A 23628-nucleotide genomic window follows, 5' to 3' on the forward strand; every position below is an offset into this window, starting at 1 on the left:
TTCCCCTTCCCCCTACACCTGTAGTTACGCGGTGGGGCACTTGGTTGGATGCAGCTGTATATTATGCCCAGAACTTTGAAAATTTTGTATCTGTTGTAAACGATCTCGACAAAGAAGTCTATAGAAATTCTGCAAGAACTGTTGAAGGATCCCTCCTTAAAAGTCGAATTGACATACATCTCAACAAACCTATCCTTTCTCTCTAATTCCATACGAAAGCTTGAATCGTCCGCGAACACTTTGGCAGCTTCCGTGGGTGAAGTCCGTATAGTAGAAACGAAACTGGAAGAACTCACTGGATCTAATTCACAAGTGCTAATGTCTAAATGTACGGAAATTTTTGGGAAAAACCAAGGTTTCCAAACTTTGTGCCAAATTGCACGTGTTTTGGAAGGTGAAGTAGAGGAAGAAGAAGCTTTGGAAAACTTCAGCGTTAGTGACATTTCGTGCTTCAAATATGCAAGAATTGTTTCTTGTGACGTGGAGCGATCTTTCTCACAATATAAGATGCTGTTTAGAGATAATCGCCACAGATTTACAATGGAGAATTTGGAGAAAACTATGGTGATTCACTGCAACTCTTCCAAAAAATAGCTCGCTAAGAGGTAAGCATTTAGAAACTGATTTTAGGTGTTTAAAATGCATGTAATATTTTGTTTTTGTTACCAAATGTTTTTCATTTTTATCACATATTTTCCTGTTTTTATCACATATTTTCAACATTTATGACACATAAAAAATAAATATTTCTGAGTTTTTTAGCACATAAAGTTCCGTTCCCTAGTTATGAGTGTGTAAGTGAAAAGAGTCATCAAGTTATTCCTTCTCGCAGATTGCTTCGTCCACGTTGTCAGTCACGGACATGCCAAACAAGAGGATTGAAGTGCCACAATTTTGATGACATCACAAGAATGAAAGTTAATAATGCATATTATAATTTAGGAAATGTTTCCCGACAACGAGAATGGTTGAGTAAGTTCATCGCTTCCAATGCTCCTGTAAGGTCAACGAAGTCAGAAGACAAAAAGAGGAGGGAAAGAATGCTTCATTATTTTTTACCAGATGACCATAACGTAAGACAAAATGTCGTAAAATGTTTCTTAACACACTTGCAATTGCTGAGAGACAAGTAAGGACAATGCTAATGAAGTTAAAGAACCAGTGCATGGTAGAAGAAAAAAAGAGAGGTTGACGTCAGACAACGTTAAAAGAAAGAGACGAAAAAATGCATACAGATATTAAAAAGCACATAAATATGTTCCCTAGGATGGAATCTCATTTTTTGTCGCAGAAGTTCTAGCCAACAGTACTTGTCGTCCAACTAAAGTATTGCAAAGATGTATGAACTATTCAAAAAATAATTTCCAAACAGCTCGGCATGTTACTCCTTATACAGATCAGTTTTTAAATGTATGAAATTAAAATTTCGTTCTCCAAAAAAAGATTTTTGTGGTTTGTGTGAGACGTACAACTCATTGAAATCAGCTAATTGTTTATCTAATCATTCTGACTTGATTGAAAAATATAACAGGCACGTACAGGAAAAACAGAAGGTGAGGGAAATTAAAGGTGCGATGAAAAATACAGCTGTACAAAATCCACAGGAGTTCGTGGCTGCTTGCTTTGACATGGAGCAAGTCATAAATCTACCACAGAGCAAACGAACTGAACTGCATTACAAAAGAAAATTATCAGCCTACAATTTTACAATTTATGAATTAACTAGTAAAAGCGGTCATTGCTACGTTTGGCACAAAGGATTAGCGAAACGTGGTCCGAATGAAGTTGCAACAAACTTAAGGAAGTTTCTGATGATGAAAGATGAACAAGATGTAAAACAGGTAGCGTTCTTCGCTGATGGATGTGCATCTCAGAACAAAAACAGTATCCTGCCTTCTATGTTCATTTATTTTTTAAACAATGAAGAACAAAAAATCAACACCATACATGTTTTCATCTTCGAAACGAGTCACGGACAAAGTGAAGGTGATGCTATTCACAGTACAATTGAAAACGCACTTAGACGGAGTGAAGATATCTTCATCCCTGCCCAACTCATCCTGGTAATCAGGATGGCAAGAAAGAAATAACCATATGCTGTTCATGAGTTGCATACTAAAGACGTCTTAGATTATAAACAATATTCACAATACCTTCATATCCTAAAAGTTAGAAACAACAAATGAGGATCAACCCGTGGACTGAACAAAAGTCGTGCAAATTCAAGTGCGCAAGGGTAATCCCAATATATTTATAAAAACATTGCATAACCTAAACACACACTCAAGTATATCACTTCCTAATCCACGCAGTGCTAAAGAGGACAATTTACCACCAAGGGCTTTTACTTCAAAGCCAAAACTGCACCAGGACTTTCTATCATTTTGTCAAGGAGTAATACCAGTAATTTCTCATCCTGATTATAAAGACTTCTATGTCAGATTACCTCACTAATTGTACAACCATTTTGCGTCTATTAACTTTGTATTTGATAACAGACTAGTGTTGGTCAATGTATTACTATTTTGTTCCTTACATTTTATTTCCTGAATTTTATTATTCTTGAATTTTTTTTGCGGCTACGTCTAGTGTTGTGTGAATTTCTGTGTTTCTCACTGTTACGTATTAAACTGTTATGGTGTATGTTATGATTAGTGTATTAAGGATTGGCCTAATATTTAACTCCGTATAAATATCCAATAAATAAGTTGAAAGTTTTAGCCTTGAACTGTAGAATTCGCAGTTTTAGTGAAAATTACAATGACGAATCAAGCTAAAAATATTCCATTTTTTTTTGTTTTCACAAACTGATGAATAGATTCAATGAAATCCTTTGTTCATTTATTGTTCATTAGAATTCTTTCTACGGTGTTCTTTCTCATGTGAACTACCTTCTCACACAGCATTTATTGTTATCTCGAATATTTTTTTTAATGATTCGCAAGTAACGCAAAATTGGCTACTTTCAACTTTGTTTTTCTCAAAATCAATATTTTGCACATTCGCCAGTTCGTGACGCAGGCGAGTTGACACATTCGCCAGTTCGTGAAAACATCGACGATATACCTTTGCTTCCCCTGTTTCGGCCTTACCTTGTGAAAGATCCTTCCACATCTGCATCACAGGTCAACAGCTCCCTAGTTTTGCAAATGAAGGGGAGTTTTTTTTTTTTATTATTGTCCTGGCCGGGGATGGAATATAAGGGCTTGCTCATGCCTGTTGGGGACAAACATTGACAGAGACACTTTGTTTAGTTCTTCATTCGTGTGAAGAAAGATTTTGAGTTTTCACATGTGTTATGTTTATGTTCTGCCATTCAAAAATACAGTTTATGTACTTGTTTTCCATTATTAATTAATGTGAAATTGAACGTTCAATTTCGAAGAACCTTGTTCTCTCACACAAACCTCATGAGGATTTTCAGAACCCCATATACTACAATTGTGTTGGTTAACATGACCGCTAACATGGAAGGTGGCCTCATCCGAAAAGCAAATACTATCCAAGAATATATCATTCTGATCAATTTTCCTAAGCATTTCGTTAGCAAATTGAACCCTGACAGGCTTGTCACCAGGTTTTGCATTGATGAAGTTGAATTTTGTATGCATGAAGGTGCAGTCTGTTGTGAAGTACCCTGTGTATCGTACATTTAGGAATTTGCAGTTGCCTGCTAGCTTGGCTTATGGATTTCCTCAGACTGGCTAAATGAGGCACAAACACGCTCCACATTCTCATCAGACACTTTCCTTTTTGAATGCTCACCTCTTATCAGCAACAAAGAACCGGTTTTGCATAACTGTTTTTCCCATTTCTTCATTGAAATGCACGATGGAACTTCTTCTTTAGAACCCAAACCATAACGTGCACGAAATTTTCTCTGCACAAGTGTCACAGACTTCACTTCAGACAACGTTAAAACACAAAACACCTGACGAATGGCTACTGAGAAACTGATAATATCAGTTTTCAAGACATTCTGGCTACTGCGCATGCACAACTAGGAGTGTGCGTCAAATCTTCTGCATATGGCGATAGCCAATAGCAACGCACTGCAGCGGTGCCATGTTGAAATCTCGCACGGAAAAGAGACAGCGTAGTTGAGCGGAATAGGCAACGCCACACGTCTGTGATTCGCTAGTGCTGTTCAGCCATTCAAGGCCATATGCAGGAGATTTGACGCACACTCTACCACTGAATGTGTTGCTAAAAAAAATAATTTTGAGTCATTCCTTAAAATGAAATAACAATCACATCATTCTGACAGTTTGTTTGAAAGTTATGAATTTTTCTTTTATTATACATATAAGCGGGACACGCTGTACATATTTATAAATGTTCTGTGGCAAGTTTTTCACAGTTTAGCTTTTATTTTTATCAGGAAAGGAAAGGAAAGCTGCATGGAAAATAAAACAGAATTCTCTCAATCCGTTTACTTTGTTAGTGTCCTTTGCAAAACAATCTATCTGACAGATGTAAGATTATTGCAAGATAGGACATCTCGAAGTTGATTTCATAAATTTTAGTTTGAAATTCTTTTACAATTAACAATTTTTCGTAGATTAGTATATATAGCCCATAACACTTTGACTTGTGTTTGTAGATGTATTTACAGTCTGAATGTGAAATTGCAAATGTAAACTCTGCACCTTAAATTAAATATTTTAAACATAGTACGAGGTACCGTTTAATTGAATTAGAATTTTTGGATACATTGGAATCACACAGGCCCTTTTTATTGCTAATATATTTGTGTGGATGATGAGCATCGGTAATATGTAAGGTATTGTATCTGCTTGTACCTGTGAATATTTGGAAAGTTTGCCTTGAAAACCGGGAATTATACTTGAATTTTATCATGTTCCTAGAGTGACCACCCTGTAACACCAACACCTTGTTCTCAAGGGACTCACGATTCAATACCTGGTGGAGGCATATTGCACAGTGGTTTGGATCTCACTTTAAACTGTGGGTTTAGTTCTTATTAGCCTATCTGACCATAAAGTGGATTTCATAAAACCTTTGCCAGAATAACATTAACTGTCCAAGAGTATCTAGTAGCTTTATTTTTAAAATGTTATTATAGAACTTTAGCCCTATAAATACTGTTCAAGTATTGTGAATTTAGTTCCTTACACCCACAAAATATATTCTAAACTGTCTTGGGTGCATAATGTAGTGAAAATCTGTTTTTTTTTTGTCACCATCTTGAAACATATCATCTAATTTTGCTCAAATGTAGTGGTGTACTTCTTTTCAAGGTATCATGCTGCAGATACAGTTTTATCTAGCTAACTCTAAATTTCCAATCGCTATCATGTTCACAAAACTGACAACTTGCCTGCTTGTAACTGGCATAGACTTAGATGGCATCATATTTTATATGAAGATGAATTTATTCTTAGCCAGTTCTCATTCATCCAAGCAGCAATAATGCAGCAAAATTATGAGCAAATTGCATATTTAATAAGAACCACATTTACCTTTCTTATTTGGTGGTAAAATAAATTATTGTCGATGTACAAATTTTAAGTGAAATATTTTGTTTGCTTTTTTTCTTATAGCACTGTAGAAACTTACAATTGAGGATTCCAAAATGTAATTAAAGTCAGTTGAGATAATATCACCCCTTACTGTTTACAGAATACAGTATATAATAATTATTTTTGTTTTTGTTACAGCTTCTTCATGAACTCAAAAATCAGACAACTTACTGTGAAAATAAAACTGACAGTGTTATGTGTAATATCCGTTTTGGAGACATGGAAGGAATTGGATATTCAATAAGAAACAGGAGCGTCTTACCATTTGAAGCACTGATCATTCCTGAACATACAATGTGCAAAGTAGGCACAGAGACTGATGACATCGTGGCATGCATTTGCTGGGATATCAAATTTGATGTATGTCTAGTGCTAAGAAATAACATATTGGTACTCCTGAGTAAGGTAAAAATGAGTTGAACGCATGTACCATTTTAATAATATCAGTGTTCTTTAATTAGCTATCCTTTGTAATTTTTAAAACAAAGGAAAATATGATCCACATGATCCAGAAGTCAGTCACATTTGTTGTGACAAGAGTTGAGTGTGTTAAATGTTCCAAATAATAATGTCCTAAACATATTTGTTGCTTACATGTGAAGACAGTTCCTTCTGTTCTGATCTTTTGGCATATTCATTGTTGTTTCTGTTGAAATGTTGGTCTTCGAGAGACTTCTTGAAAAAGAGGAACACTCAACAGTCTTGGATGTAGGGGCAGGTTGAATTTTCTGTTCTCGTGAACTTTTGAGTCTAATTATAACACCATTAAGCCTTGATTCCATGATATGAAAAACTCAATATGCTGACCAAGGCAGAAATTTATTTTATTATAAGACATAAACTAAACATAACATTTCAACCTTCTAGCAAGGTCTTCTTCAGACTCTGCACAGTAGTGGAAGTGCACGGGTTCTGCAACAGAAAATGAGGCTCGCCTTAATGGATTTCTCTCGTAAGGCATGAGCCTCATTTTTTCGCAGTGTTGCCAACTTCTTACTCGAAAAAATCACCAAGGTTTTTTTTAGTCTAACGTAACCTAAAGCAAGGAGCTGGCAATCTTGCTTGAGGCTCGTCTTAATGGTTTGTTTTTGTAAGGCATAAGTCTTATTTTCTCGCAGTATTGCCAACACCTTACTCGAAAAAAATCACCAAGGTTTTTTTTGGGGGTAACCACCTAAAGCAAGGAGCTGGCAACGTTGCTTGAGGCTTGGTTTACAGGGGCATAAAGCAAGGTTGCCAACCTGGTGGTTTTGCCATAGCTTTTTACAAAAAAAAAAGAGTGTGGAGAGAAAGAGAGGGAAGAGATAAACAACCGACAGCTGCCAACACCCACCCTAACCTAACCTAACCTAACCTAACCTAACCTAACCTAACCCACTCTAACCTAACCCAACCCAACCCAACCCAACCCAATCCAACCTAACCTAAAGCAAGGAGCTGGCAACTTTGCTTGAGGCTTGGTTTACAGTGCATAAAGCAATTTTTGCCAACCTACATATACTAAACAAGGAGAGTTGGTACTGCCGTAAAAGAGAGAGGTGGGTGGGTGGATGGCAACACAAGCGCGCGCGCGTGCGTGTGTGCGTGTGTGTGTATAATATGTAACATTATTAACTAGAGTGTGTTGGCAATTTACTTCCAACTAAAAAAAATAGAGATGCCAACGTTGCTGTAAGATGAAGAGAGAGAGAGAGATTTATGGCTGGCAACAGTAATAAGCGAATGCGCCATATCGTAATTTTCCAACTTCGTATATCGTGATTTTTGTAAACCTCTCTCGGGGAAACGATGTGCCACACACACACACACATGCGCGCGCGCACACACACTTATATTATAACACAAACAAACAAACAAAATAATAATAATTGTTGTTTTTAGGATTCCTGTCCTCCATAACCCCGCCAGGAGTGCGTGGTGCCCAACCAAAAAAAAAAGTAAAGGTTTACAAATAGGAATTGGCAACACTGACGAGGCTCGAATTATTATTTGAGGCTCGAAATTATTATTTGATGCTTGTTGGTGTTGCCTACCCACAGGAGGAGGGGGAAAGAGGGGGGAGAGGAGAAGAGGGGGGAGAGAGAGAGGAGGTACTATCAGCGCCATCTATTAGCAAACAATAGAAATAAAAAATAGGTCAAACTTTTTCAACACCCAAACATTTTAAACGTCTTCACGTAGTAATACGATAGCTGAAGATGTTTAAAAGAGTACTCTTAGTCGACGAAGCTAATTGCTAGGGCTCTTATATTACTAAAATATTTTTTGATTTGCATATTTCTCATACCGCCATATGTTGTTCTAGTTGACTTCTTCCAAAAAAATGCTAATTAGCGAGAGTTAATTAAGCAAGGCAAGTAAAAGAAGCAAAATAGAACATATGTGCCGGCGTGAAAATATGTAAAAATTCGATTCAGAAGTGGATCGAATTAAAGTTGGGGGGTATTTTGTATTTTTTCCCTATAATGTACAAAACATTTACCGTACATAATTTTTTCTATTTACAACAGTATAAAATAAGAGGAATGTGTGACAATATCCATATTAATTAGGAAAGTATGTTGTATGCTAGGTTAGCTAATTGTGTCTTCTACAGCTTCACTGTATAGAGGGAAGATGGAAAAGAGAGCTCTACGGAAACTGACGCTCTTGACAATATTGTACGCCCGTGAAAATTATATATAAATAAGACTTAAGCGTATTATCTGCTTTCATGTCAGATTTTACCAACCTGTAAACTGTAGTGTTTAGGTGACAAGCGACCTGCTCAAATATGATACTGTTGACAATATTGTACGCCGCCGTGAAAATTACATATAAATAAGACATAAGCGTATTATCTGCTTTCATGTCAGATTTTGCCAACCTGTAAACTGTAGTGTTTAGGTGACAAGCGACCTGCTCAAATATGATACTGTTGACAATATTGTACACCCGTGAAAATTATATATAAATAAGACTTAAGCGTATTATCTGCTTTCATGTCAGATTTTACCAACCTGTGAGCTGTAGTGTTTAGGTGACAAACGACCTGCTCAAATATGATACTGTTGATAATATTGTACGCCTGTGAAAATTATATATAAATAAGACTTAAGCGTATTATCTGCTTTCATGTCAGATTTTACCAACCTGTGAGCTGTAGTGTTTAGGTGACAAGCGACCTGCTCAAATATGATACTGTTGACAATATTGTACGCCGCCGTGAAAATTACATATAAATAAGACTTAAGCGTATTATCTGCTTTCATGTCAGATTTTACCAACCTGTAAACTGTAGTGTTTAGGTGACAAGCGACCTGCTCAAATATGATACTGTTGACAATATTGTACGCCCTGTGAAAATTACATATAAATAAGACTTAAGCGTATTATCTGCTTTCATGTCAGATTTTACCAACCTGTAAACTGTAGTGTTTAGGTGACAAGCGACCTGCTCAAATATGATACTGTTGACAATATTGTACGCCCTGTGAAAATTACATATAAATAAGACTTAAGCGTATTATCTGCTTTCATGTCAGATTTTACCAACCTGTAAACTGTAGTGTTTAGGTGACAAGCGACCTGCTCAAATATGATACTGTTGACAATATTGTACGCCCGTGAAAATTATATATAAATAAGACTTAAGCGTATTATCTGCTTTCATGTCAGATTTTACCAACCTGTAAACTGTAGTGTTTAGGTGACAAGCGACCTGCTCAAATATGATACTGTTGACAATATTGTACACCCGTGAAAATTATATATAAATAAGACTTAAGCGTATTATCTGCTTTCATGTCAGATTTTACCAACCTGTGAGCTGTAGTGTTTAAGTGACAAGCGACCTGCTCAAATATGATACTGTTGACAATATTGTACGCCCCGTGAAAATTACATATAAATAAGACTTAAGCCAACCTACACACACTAAACAAGGAGAGCCGGCAACAAACATGCACTGCCGTAAAAGAGAGAGATGGGTGGATGGCAACACAGTATGTGTGTGCGTGTGTGTGTATAATATGTAGCATTATTAACTGGAGAGTGTTGGCAAACCACCTGCAACTAAAAAATAGAGATGCCAACGTTACTGTAAGATGAAGAGAGAGAGAGACCTATAGCTGGCAACAGTGGTGAGCGAATGCATCTTATCGTAATTTTCCAAGTCCCCGGGGGACCAAATGTTTATATATTGTAACTTTTGTAAACCTCTCTCGGGGGAATGATGTGCCACACGCGTGCGCGTGTTTTTTATTATTTCTGTATTGTGACGCAAACAAACAAATAATAATTGTTGTTTTTTTAGGATATCTGGCTTCTATAACCTCGCCAGGAGTGCGTGGTGCCCAACCAAAAAAAAAAAGTAAAGGTTCTAACGGCCGCGGTTAGATAACTACATACCTCTGTAGAGTTTCATGTGTTTTTTTTTTTTTTAAAAAAAATCCTATGGGATACCTCTGTTTATCAAAAATTCGAGATATATTTGCAATTTAATGCTGTGGACTTGGAAAATTTTCGATTGACGAAAAATATTGGTTCTATGACGACCTATGTTTATTTTGGTATGGGAGGACAGAGGACACCGAGATTCGACCGACACACTAAACCCGACCTCTCTACGCGTACTCTACGTCACCAAAAAAAATATCTCCTCTTGTCGATAAGTCGTCACGTTGTAATCAAAGGGCCCTGGGTTCGATACCTACTGGATTCCGATTCTATTTTAAACTGTACGCCCAGTCCCCCGATTAACCTATCTGTGCATAGAGTAAACTTAAAAAGTCGGTCAATTATTGTCGCGATTAAGGATTAAAAAAAAAGAGGGGTGGGTGAAGTTAGATTCAAAGAGAATGCCACGTGATCACTTTGATTCAATAGCTCCGTCTAGTTTGCTGCATTTTTTGACTGCACTCACGCGTCTAGTTGGTTACACGGTGCAACCTATCTTGTTGATTTTGGGTGTCATGTAGTGTATTTGGTGTCTGCACCACGTCTTGGAGAGGTGTAATATGTGGTGTGGTGTATGACCACGTGGTGAGTGGTTAACTAATCAAATGAACGTTTAAAGCAGCAGACAGGTATTTGTTGAATCTTCTGAACTTGAACACCACTATTCGTCTACTTGGTTGAACGTTATTTATTTTCACCAACCTGACACCGGGATACACCTACACTGCATCTAATGTCAAAGAAGTGCAGCGTACTAGACGAGGATATTAAATTGCTCTGTTGTAAATGAGATGCATGATGTTCTCTTGTAAGTTGTTAATATGAATTGATGTTACTGTGAAAAAACTGAAGGCAGAATAATGCCAACGCTATCTGGACTCGCTTAGTTAATTCAAGATAGTCGCGACAAACGTAAACGGGCTGTACAGGACTTGGAAATTTTTTTCGATTGATGAAAATTTGGTTTTATGATGATGACCTATACTAAATTTTTGGTATGGGAGGACAGAGGATACCGAGACTCGACCAACACACTAAACCCCAGACCTCTCTATGGCTACATGTTCGGAAGTTACGAGTGATTAAAAGTTTTGGGAGGGTGTGTGCAAACATCTCTTACCCTTGAACTCAGGACCACCAAACTTTGGCATACATACGCTACATCACGTTTCAGACATGGACGCGAATATAATGCCATGATAATTAGCTGCTGTCCAAAGTTATTGCATAACTTAAAATATTTATATATAAAAAAGGATATTTATTGTACTGTGTTTTCTAGCGAAGGTATTATTGTAAACGATATTGTTTGTAAATGTGGAAAGTTAGAAGCTCAGTCCCCGGCCTATCAATGATAAAAAATTTCATCACGGACAACAACCAAAAAAAAAGGGTGTGCACGTTACAAAAGTATTGTCATATGGACTGACGATTATTATTTTTTTTTTAAAAAAAACAGACCTAGTTACGATGGGTTATAACCTGTGCTGTCTTGCAATTGTTTTTGCTTATTTCAATGTCAGCGAGCGTGATATGAAACATGCATGCGAAGAAGGGAGGGAGATCATAACAAAATAATTCACACTTCGATTTCATTATTTTTGCTAGTCATGTTTCACCTCCTATCTAGAAGGATACTGGACGCTATTTTATTTGAAGATGGCTAGAAGTGAGGGAAGGAGAGAAATGTTATTTTTTATTTTTTTGCCTGTGTGTGACGAAAATAGTTTTACATGCATACGGCTGTATCGTGATCTGCTTGAATTATTATTACGTCTGTGAGTTTTCAGTATTGCTGAATATATTTACATATCAACCAACGGTTATGAATTGCGTAGAAATTGGCTTTTGTTAACGGTCCAGTGGCGAAGTTGGAAACTGAGAGCGGTCACATCAGACAGGTGCTCCTGGTATCTAAAGAAATGCCCCCTCTTACAGAAAAAAAAATGGAGTGTTAGAAAGGAAAGATGTTATACCCGAATGAACGGGGAGTCTCGAGCATCTTCCAATCCTCATCTTCGCGTTCAGCTAACGAGGAAAAAAAAGAAAACTTTACATATGGGGGACTCAACAGTTGCTGTACGGTATTGTCCATGGATGTTAAAACTTTTGTTTTTTTTTCTGAATAGACGGACATATCAGTGTTGTAATCTCCAGATGAGACCGGAGCTTATTATTATTATTATTATTATTATTATTTTGGACAAGGGGGATCAGATCAATGTATGGACTAAAATTTTTTTTTACATCAAAATAAAACAGAGGATTTTTTACTCCACTGCTTACTTATTATTGTAAAGAATGAGGTGCCGCGTCTTATTGTATAGTCTTCCAACAGCACACCTCGGGGCGTAAATTTCTGCTTCTTCATGTATGCAAAATGCACTTAACTTCTGTTGTGAAGCGAATGGAGAGTTTGTTTTGCTGCTGTGATTAAATACTAAACCAAAATCTTATTACATAACTTTGAAGTATATTTGTTAATACGATCTATATTATATCATCGCTATAGGTGGTCCATATTATGCGCAGGAGAATTTTTAAAAAATGTCTTGTTTCTCGAACCTGTGACCTGCAGATTTGCTTTTGCTGGCAACAGAAACAGAAAATGGAACTATGTTATTCTATACTGATACAGGTGTACTGTAATCATAACAATTTTCTAGTAACAAAACAACAACTATGTCGGAAAGAAGGGGTCTTATTAACTACTTCACATCTGTACCCGCACAACTCATCGACTACAAAGCAACAATGTTAGGAAGTGTGTGCATGGTCCCAAAAATACAAATTTAAAATCACTAATAAGACATGAACTCTTTTCACTGGTGTGTATTTGAATATGTGAAAATGAGGTACTTTGAATAACCACAAAAAAGCTTGCAACGGTATAGAGAAGGGTCACAACTTCAAACTTTAGACGATTTTTTGTTAATCTGCAAAGGGCCAGGGCGTACGGTAAATTGATTTTATTGAAAAGTATGCAGAAGCAGTGTTGGAAGCAGTTTGAAGACTGAAACGGCTATGGAAGGACACTTATTATAATGTTAATATTTCAGTATAATGTTTTCAGAATTGCTTTTCGATAATGTTCGGTACTTAATTTAATCAATTGTTAGACAAAACACACATTCGAATTCAAGGACGGAAAATATGAACAGCGAATGAATGCTTTAGAGTAGATGTGATATTTAAAGGAGGTGATTATTTTTTTACTTTCTCAATTCAAAACAAAAATTCATGAATATTATTATCATTGAATGGTTGGTTAGGTGCTCGGTTTACCTTGTCCCTCCGAACGAAAGATGGAATGTATACAAGCCTGTGCCTCCTAAGTTTATCGCGGCTATGAGGATGAATCGCGAAATGAAACGAACTGGAAACTTTCAATATATATATATTTTTTATAACATGCTTCACTAAGGAGGTCAAATGACAAGTTGGATTGCTATCCTTTTTATAATTTGTTAAATTTTATTACGAACGAGGAAAGAATGCATGGTACTTAATGCTGTAATGTTATTGATTAGATTATCGTTTATCTTGTTCGCATCGATTAATCTTCTTATGTTCTTCTTTTTCGTTTTCTCGTCGCGTCCATCTCTTCTGTTATCACAATCGAGACTTCTAGATTATCATTTTTTCTCCCTGCAATTTTAGAAATGTAATTTTTCATGATCATCCAACGAACGCCTGAGACATTTCAGCAAAATGTCGATTATTCAATGGATGTTGTAAGGTTCCATGTTTTTTTTTTCACTATCTCTTGTTTGGTCGATTTTGAATTTGGGAGTTATTTTTTTTTATTTTGCCTTTCGCGACATGTTCGACTAATCGTGACAATACGTTTCAACCTTTCTGTATAAACGTTGAAACGAAAAAGAGGAACATAAGAAGATTATTCGATGCGAACAAGATAAACGATAATCTAATCAATAACATTACAGCATTAAGTACCATGCATTCTTTCCTCGTTCGTAATAAAATTTAACAAATTATAAAAAGGATAGCAATCCAACTTGTCATTTGACCTCCTTAGTGAAGCATGTTATAAAAAATATATATATATTGAAAGTTTCCAGTTCGTTTCATTTCGCGATTCATCCTCATAGCCGCGATAAACTTAGGAGGCACAGGCTTGTATACATTCCATCTTTCGTTCGGAGGGACAAGGTAAACCGAGCACCTAACCAACCATTCAATGATAATAATATTCATGAATTTTTGTTTTGAATTGAGAAAGTAAAAAAATAATCACCTCCTTTAAATATCACATCTACTCTAAAGCATTCATTCGCTGTTCATATTTTCCGTCCTTGAATTCGAATGTGTGTTTTGTCTAACAATTGATTAAATTAAGTACCGAACATTATCGAAAAGCAATTCTGAAAACATTATACTGAAATATTAACATTATAATAAGTGTCCTTCCATAGCCGTTTCAGTCTTCAAACTGCTTCCAACACTGCTTCTGCATACTTTTCAATAAAATCAATTTACCGTACGCCCTGGCCCTTTGCAGATTAACAAAAAATCGTCTAAAGTTTGAAGTTGTGACCCTTCTCTATACCGTTGCAAGCTTTTTTGTGGTTATTCAAAGTACCTCATTTTCACATATTCAAATACACACCAGTGAAAAGAGTTCATGTCTTATTAGTGATTTTAAATTTGTATTTTTGGGACCATGCACACACTTCCTAACATTGTTGCTTTGTAGTCGATGAGTTGTGCGGGTACAGATGTGAAGTAGTTAATAAGACCCCTTCTTTCCGACATAGTTGTTGTTTTGTTACTAGAAAATTGTTATGATTACAGTACACCTGTATCAGTATAGAATAACATAGTTCCATTTTCTGTTTCTGTTGCCAGCAAAAGCAAATCTGCAGGTCACAGGTTCGAGAAACAAGACATTTTTTAAAAATTCTCCTGCGCATAATATGGACCACCTATAGCGATGATATAATATAGATCGTATTAACAAATATACTTCAAAGTTATGTAATAAGATTTTGGTTTAGTATTTAATCACAGCAGCAAAACAAACTCTCCATTCGCTTCACAACAGAAGTTAAGTGCATTTTGCATACATGAAGAAGCAGAAATTTACGCCCCGAGGTGTGCTGTTGGAAGACTATACAATAAGACGCGGCACCTCATTCTTTACAATAATAAGTAAGCAGTGGAGTAAAAAATCCTCTGTTTTATTTTGATGTAAAAAAAAATTTTAGTCCATACATTGATCTGATCCCCCTTGTCCAAAATAATAATAATAATAATAATAATAATAAGCTCCGGTCTCATCTGGAGATTACAACACTGATATGTCCGTCTATTCAGAAAAAAAAACAAAAGTTTTAACATCCATGGACAATACCGTACAGCAACTGTTGAGTCCCCCATATGTAAAGTTTTCTTTTTTTTCCTCGTTAGCTGAACGCGAAGATGAGGATTGGAAGATGCTCGAGACTCCCCGTTCATTCGGGTATAACATCTTTCCTTTCTAACACTCCATTTTTTTTTCTGTAAGAGGGGGCATTTCTTTAGATACCAGGAGCACCTGTCTGATGTGACCGCTCTCAGTTTCCAACTTCGCCACTGGACCGTTAACAAAAGCCAATTTCTACGCAATTCATAACCGTTGGTTGATATGTAAATATATTCAGCAATACTGAAAACTCAGACGTAATAATAATTCAAGCAGATCACGATACAGCCGTATGCATGTAAAACTATTTTCGTCACACACAGGCAAAAAAATAAAAAATAACATTTCTCTCCTTCCCTCGCTTCTAGCCATCTTCAAATAAAATAGCGTCCAGTATCCTTCTAGATAGGAGGTGAAACATGACTAGCAAAAATAATGAAATCGAAGTGTGAATTATTTTGTTATGATCTCCCTCCCTTCTTCGCATGCATGTTTCATATCACGCTCGCTGACATTGAAATAAGCAAAAACAATTGCAAGACAGCACAGGTTATAACCCATCGTAACTAGGTCTGTTTTTTTTAAAAAAAAAATAATAATCGTCAGTCCATATGACAATACTTTTGTAACGTGCACACCCTTTTTTTTTGGTTGTTGTCCGTGATGAAATTTTTTATCATTGATAGGCCGGGGACTGAGCTTCTAACTTTCCACATTTACAAACAATATCGTTTACAATAATACCTTCGCTAGAAAACACAGTACAATAAATATCCTTTTTTATATATACTGATAATGTGCGAATTACTCACAATTAAATATAAACTAAAGGCTAAAAGATTAAAAATCAGCAACTTACGTGTGTGAGTATGAGATTTTTCGTACTACGTTTCGGAGGTTACACTACCTCCTTCTTCAGGTTGAAACGATGTTATTCAGACACCTGACATGGTGCCTCGTCGTGAAAGTGATGGTTAAGGATTTAGGTTAAAATGTTGCATGAAGGACACTTTCTAAAAAAGAATGTAAATTACACATCTAAAACCGCGCAATACTCATAAAAACAAAAGAACGTCCAAGGCTGAAGTCTCCAGGTATGGGCTGACACTGTGCATTCGCCTACCCCGAGCACCGGTCGGCAGTTCGCCGACTTCAGCCTTGGACGTTCTTTTGTTTTTATGAGTATTGCGCGGTTTTAGATGTGTAATTTACATTCTTTTTTAGAAAGTGTCCTTCATGCAACATTTTAACCTAAATCCTTAACCATCACTTTCACGACGAGGCACCATGTCAGGTGTCTGAATAACATCGTTTCAACCTGAAGAAGGAGGTAGTGTAACCTCCGAAACGTAGTACGAAAAATCTCATACTCACACACGTAAGTTGCTGATTTTTAATCTTTTAGCCTTTAGTTTATATCCTTTTTTATATATAAATATTTTAAGTTATGCAATAACTTTGGACAGCAGCTAATTATCATGGCATTATATTCGCGTCCATGTCTGAAACGTGATGTAGCATATGTATGCCAAAGTTTGGTGGTCCTGAGTTCAAGGGTAAGAGATGTTTGCACACACCCTCCCAAAACTTTTAATCACTCGTAACTTCCGAACATGTAGCCATAGAGAGGTCTGGGGTTTAGTGTGTTGGTCGAGTCTCGGTATCCTCTGTCCTCCCATACCAAAAATTTAGTATAGGTCATCATCATAAAACCAAATTTTCATCAATCGAAAAAAATTTCCAAGTCCTGTACAGCCCGTTTACGTTTGTCGCGACTATCTTGAATTAACTAAGCGAGTCCAGATAGCGTTGGCATTATTCTGCCTTCAGTTTTTTCACAGTAACATCAATTCATATTAACAACTTACGAGAGAACATCATGCATCTCATTTACAACAGAGCAATTTAATATCCTCGTCTAGTACGCTGCACTTCTTTGACATTAGATGCAGTGTAGGTGTATCCCGGTGTCAGGCTGGTGAAAATAAATAACGTTCAACCAAGTAGACGAATAGTGGTGTTCAAGTTCAGAAGATTCAACAAATACCTGTCTGCTGCTTTAAACGTTCATTTGATTAGTTAACCACTCACCACGTGGTCATACACCACACCACATATTACACCTCTCCAAGACGTGGTGCAGACACCAAATACACTACATGACACCCAAAATCAACAAGATAGGTTGCACCGTGTAACCAACTAGACGCGTGAGTGCAGTCAAAAATTGCAGCAAACTAGACGGAGCTATTGAATCAAAGTGATCACGTGGCATTCTCTTTGAATCTAACTTCACCCACCCCTCTTTTTTTTTAATCCTTAATCGCGACAATAATTGACCGACTTTTTAAGTTTACTCTATGCACAGATAGGTTAATCGGGGGACTGGGCGTACAGTTTAAAATAGAATCGGAATCCAGTAGGTATCGAACCCAGGGCCCTTTGATTACAACGTGACGACTTATCGACAAGAGGAGATATTTTTTTTGGTGACGTAGAGTACGCGTAGAGAGGTCGGGTTTAGTGTGTCGGTCGAATCTCGGTGTCCTCTGTCCTCCCATACCAAAATAAACATAGGTCGTCATAGAACCAATATTTTTCGTCAATCGAAAATTTTCCAAGTCCACAGCATTAAATTGCAAATATATCTCGAATTTTTGATAAACAGAGGTATCCCATAGGATTTTTTTTAAAAAAAAAAAAAACACATGAAACTCTACAGAGGTATGTAGTTATCTAACCGCGGCCGTTAGAACCTTTACTTTTTTTTTTTGGTTGGGCACCACGCACTCCTGGCGAGGTTATAGAAGCCAGATATCCTAAAAAAACAACAATTATTATTTGTTTGTTTGCGTCACAATACAGAAATAATAAAAAACACGCGCACGCGTGTGGCACATCATTCCCCCGAGAGAGGTTTACAAAAGTTACAATATATAAACATTTGGTCCCCCGGGGACTTGGAAAATTACGATAAGATGCATTCGCTCACCACTGTTGCCAGCTATAGGTCTCTCTCTCTCTTCATCTTACAGTAACGTTGGCATCTCTATTTTTTAGTTGCAGGTGGTTTGCCAACACTCTCCAGTTAATAATGCTACATATTATACACACACACGCACACACATACTGTGTTGCCATCCACCCATCTCTCTCTTTTACGGCAGTGCATGTTTGTTGCCGGCTCTCCTTGTTTAGTGTGTGTAGGTTGGCTTAAGTCTTATTTATATGTAATTTTCACGGGGCGTACAATATTGTCAACAGTATCATATTTGAGCAGGTCGCTTGTCACTTAAACACTACAGCTCACAGGTTGGTAAAATCTGACATGAAAGCAGATAATACGCTTAAGTCTTATTTATATATAATTTTCACGGGTGTACAATATTGTCAACAGTATCATATTTGAGCAGGTCGCTTGTCACCTAAACACTACAGTTTACAGGTTGGTAAAATCTGACATGAAAGCAGATAATACGCTTAAGTCTTATTTATATATAATTTTCACGGGCGTACAATATTGTCAACAGTATCATATTTGAGCAGGTCGCTTGTCACCTAAACACTACAGTTTACAGGTTGGTAAAATCTGACATGAAAGCAGATAATACGCTTAAGTCTTATTTATATGTAATTTTCACAGGGCGTACAATATTGTCAACAGTATCATATTTGAGCAGGTCGCTTGTCACCTAAACACTACAGTTTACAGGTTGGTAAAATCTGACATGAAAGCAGATAATACGCTTAAGTCTTATTTATATGTAATTTTCACAGGGCGTACAATATTGTCAACAGTATCATATTTGAGCAGGTCGCTTGTCACCTAAACACTACAGTTTACAGGTTGGTAAAATCTGACATGAAAGCAGATAATATGCTTAAGTCTTATTTATATGTAATTTTCACGGCGGCGTACAATATTGTCAACAGTATCATATTTGAGCAGGTCGCTTGTCACCTAAACACTACAGCTCACAGGTTGGTAAAATCTGACATGAAAGCAGATAATACGCTTAAGTCTTATTTATATATAATTTTCACAGGCGTACAATATTATCAACAGTATCATATTTGAGCAGGTCGTTTGTCACCTAAACACTACAGCTCACAGGTTGGTAAAATCTGACATGAAAGCAGATAATACGCTTAAGTCTTATTTATATATAATTTTCACGGGTGTACAATATTGTCAACAGTATCATATTTGAGCAGGTCGCTTGTCACCTAAACACTACAGTTTACAGGTTGGCAAAATCTGACATGAAAGCAGATAATACGCTTATGTCTTATTTATATGTAATTTTCACGGCGGCGTACAATATTGTCAACAGTATCATATTTGAGCAGGTCGCTTGTCACCTAAACACTACAGTTTACAGGTTGGTAAAATCTGACATGAAAGCAGATAATACGCTTAAGTCTTATTTATATATAATTTTCACGGGCGTACAATATTGTCAAGAGCGTCAGTTTCCGTAGAGCTCTCTTTTCCATCTTCCCTCTATACAGTGAAGCTGTAGAAGACACAATTAGCTAACCTAGCATACAACATACTTTCCTAATTAATATGGATATTGTCACACATTCCTCTTATTTTATACTGTTGTAAATAGAAAAAATTATGTACGGTAAATGTTTTGTACATTATAGGGAAAAAATACAAAATACCCCCCAACTTTAATTCGATCCACTTCTGAATCGAATTTTTACATATTTTCACGCCGGCACATATGTTCTATTTTGCTTCTTTTACTTGCCTTGCTTAATTAACTCTCGCTAATTAGCATTTTTTTGGAAGAAGTCAACTAGAACAACATATGGCGGTATGAGAAATATGCAAATCAAAAAATATTTTAGTAATATAAGAGCCCTAGCAATTAGCTTCGTCGACTAAGAGTACTCTTTTAAACATCTTCAGCTATCGTATTACTACGTGAAGACGTTTAAAATGTTTGGGTGTTGAAAAAGTTTGACCTATTTTTTATTTCTATTGTTTGCTAATAGATGGCGCTGATAGTACCTCCTCTCTCTCTCCCCCCTCTTCTCCTCTCCCCCCTCTTTCCCCCTCCTCCTGTGGGTAGGCAACACCAACAAGCATCAAATAATAATTTCGAGCCTCAAATAATAATTCGAGCCTCGTCAGTGTTGCCAATTCCTATTTGTAAACCTTTACTTTTTTTTTTGGTTGGGCACCACGCACTCCTGGCGGGGTTATGGAGGACAGGAATCCTAAAAACAACAATTATTATTATTTTGTTTGTTTGTTTGTGTTATAATATAAGTGTGTGTGCGCGCGTGCATGTGTGTGTGTGTGTGGCACATCGTTTCCCCGAGAGAGGTTTACAAAAATCACGATATACGGAGTTGGAAAATTACGATATGGCGCATTCGCTTATTACTGTTGCCAGCCATAAATCTCTCTCTCTCTCTTCATCTTACAGCAACGTTGGCATCTCTATTTTTTTTAGTTGGAAGTAAATTGCCAACACACTCTAGTTAATAATGTTACATATTATACACACACACGCACACACGCACGCGCGCGCGCGCTTGTGTTGCCATCCACCCACCCACCTCTCTCTTTTACGGCAGTACCAACTCTCCTTGTTTAGTATATGTAGGTTGGCAAAAATTGCTTTATGCACTGTAAACCAAGCCTCAAGCAAAGTTGCCAGCTCCTTGCTTTAGGTTAGGTTAGGTTAGGTTAGGATAGGTTAGGTTGGGTTAGGTTAGGTTAGGGTGGGTTAGGTTAGGTTAGGTTAGGTTAGGTTGGGTTGGGTTGGGTTAGAGTGGGTTAGGTTAGGTTAGGTTAGGTTAGGTTAGGGTGGGTGTTGGCAGCTGTCGGTTGTTTATCTCTTCCCTCTCTTTCTCTCCACTCTCTTTTTTTTTGTAAAAAGCTATGGCAAAACCACCAGGTTGGCAACCTTGCTTTATGCCCCTGTAAACCAAGGCTCAAGCAACGTTGCCAGCTCCTTGCTTTAGGTGGTTACCCCCCAAAAAAAACCTTGGTGATTTTTTTCGAGTAAGGTGTTGGCAATACTGCGAGAAAATAAGACTTATGCCTTACAAAAACAAACCATTAAGACGAGCCTCAAGCAAGATTGCCAGCTCCTTGCTTTAGGTTACGTTAGACTAAAAAAAACCTTGGTGATTTTTTCGAGTAAGAAGTTGGCAACACTGCGAAAAAATGAGGCTCATGCCTTACGAGAGAAATCCATTAAGGCGAGCCTCATTTTCTGTTGCAGAACCCGTGCACTTCCACTACTCTGCACCAAGTACAAATGTAACAAGGTACAAAACAGAACGACGATATATATACATAAAAATTACTCCCCTCCAGACTAATAGAAAGTTGTTTTCCTGGAACATTCCAGCTGGTGGCTTTCCCTTGTCAACTGTACTTTCACCTGACAGGCGAAATGTGTGGAGGGGAGTAATTTTTGTGTATATATATCATCCTGTTTTGTACCTTGTTACATTTGTACTTGGTCCAGAGTCTGAAGAAGACCTTGCTAGAAGGTTGAGACGTTACATTTAGTTTGTTTTGTAATAAAATAAATTTCTGCCTTGGTCAGCATATTGAGTTTTTCTTTTGAGTCTAGTGAATACACCAAATAATTACTATCACTCCTACCATTTTGACCATAATCTTAAATTCACATGTCTGTCTAAAACATTTCAGCTAGTTTCACATTTCTTACATTGTTACTTTCACATTCTCACAACTTATGGATAACATCAAAATAGCAGCAGTGTTGTCTTCAGACAGGAATACAAAATTAATACTGCATTGTGATAAATTGAATGGAATCTCAGTTTTACGTTTTTTAGTGGACAAAATCTGGGGTAAAAATTATCATATTTTGCTCACTCTATTGGATAGTGATGTTCCACAATATGGCTGTGCGGTCTAAGGTGTCATGCTTTTGGACTCCAGCTACAGTATGTGTTAAGGTTCTAGTCTCCTGGGGAAAATGTAACAACTTTTCACCTACTATCTGTGCCAAAAATATTGAGCCCTCTGTTTACATGCTTGTAAAATTGTACTCCGTGGGAGGAAGAAAGTCAAATATACCTCATTGGAAAGCTACAAGTGTCTACTTTTAGAAAAAAAGCAAGACAAATTGATTTTAGCTCTGTCTGCTCTCTCTTCAAGCAAAAATGTTTGTAAAAGTGTAGTTTTATGTAAGTCGAATTCAATCGTGTGTAGCTTCTTGAAAACCAGTCGTAAAAATATGAAATTTCTTGTGATTGAAGCTTGTTTATGTGTAAATATCTTGGCCATATATAGTGTTGCTATCATTTGTGGAACAGCCAATATTAATGTTTAATAACAGTGTTGCAATCTCAGTAATGGTCAGCCCAATGGTGATGCAAAGCATATCTAGATAATGATCATGGAATAAAAATCAATTTTTTATGGCTTATCTTTTATCTGCGAATTGAAAATGACAGACAGAATTGTTTCTCTTGGCAACTCGCGCATTTTTCGTCTTGTTGCTACGACGAAGTGCTCTTTGTCGCCACATGCCTCCGCAGCCCTTTAGACTTTGCGTTCAGCCAGCAGCTTTGACATGGAGAGTAAGCTGAAAGTGTAGGTTACAAAGCGAATTGTTGTGCACAGAGAAGCATTGTTCAGGTGCTGTAATTGATGAATTCAGATTTTATTTTATCACACTTGTGTTCCTACCATGTAGCCTGAACTCGCACACATACATAAGATCCCTTACATGCACTTTTTCTTGCTATTTTTTTGTTATGAAGTTGCTGTTGCTGTACATCACAGGCATGTTATTTTTTTTATACAGAGGAGACTGCGAAGCCAGCAATCACGAGTGTGAATATTTGGTAAGATATTTCATTGCCTTCATCAAATCAAGCTCATTGTTGCACTTACTCTTTTTAAATGAGCGACAAAATGATGCGGAGAAAATGACATTCGTATAAAGATTGGATAATAGCTAGAAAATATAACAATAACTAAAGTATTCAAATAAAATGTATTTAATTCATAATATGATAAATTGTTTATTCATTATTTTACACTGTCGCAATGTTTTGGATCGGGCCAACGGAACACACTTCCAGTATTCCCGCGAAGCGACAACACTGTGCAAGTCACCTGCAGCCCGCGGAGTCTGAGATTGGCTGCATCTCACCATACATCATCCATGCATTTACCATATTAGGAGTGGTCAATAATAATTTATATCTGTGGTC

The 23628-nt window shown here is 36.9% G+C and overlaps 1 protein-coding gene across 1 annotated transcript in view; it reads left to right on the forward strand.

Annotated features, from left to right (window-relative positions):
- The window catches only part of LOC145984176 (nucleoporin NUP188-like), a 174515-nt gene that overhangs the window by 40136 nt on the left and 110751 nt on the right, over positions 1-23628 (forward strand). The window contains exon 7 of the mRNA XM_083117667.1: positions 5682-5903. Coding sequence (XP_082973793.1) covers positions 5682-5903 — 222 coding nt within the window. The remainder of the gene's footprint in view (positions 1-5681; positions 5904-23628) is intronic.

Source organism: Lepisma saccharinum, chromosome 2 (genome assembly GCF_977018435.1).
Source record: "Lepisma saccharinum chromosome 2, izLepSacc3.1, whole genome shotgun sequence".
Classification (NCBI taxonomy): domain Eukaryota; kingdom Metazoa; phylum Arthropoda; class Insecta; order Zygentoma; family Lepismatidae; genus Lepisma; species Lepisma saccharinum.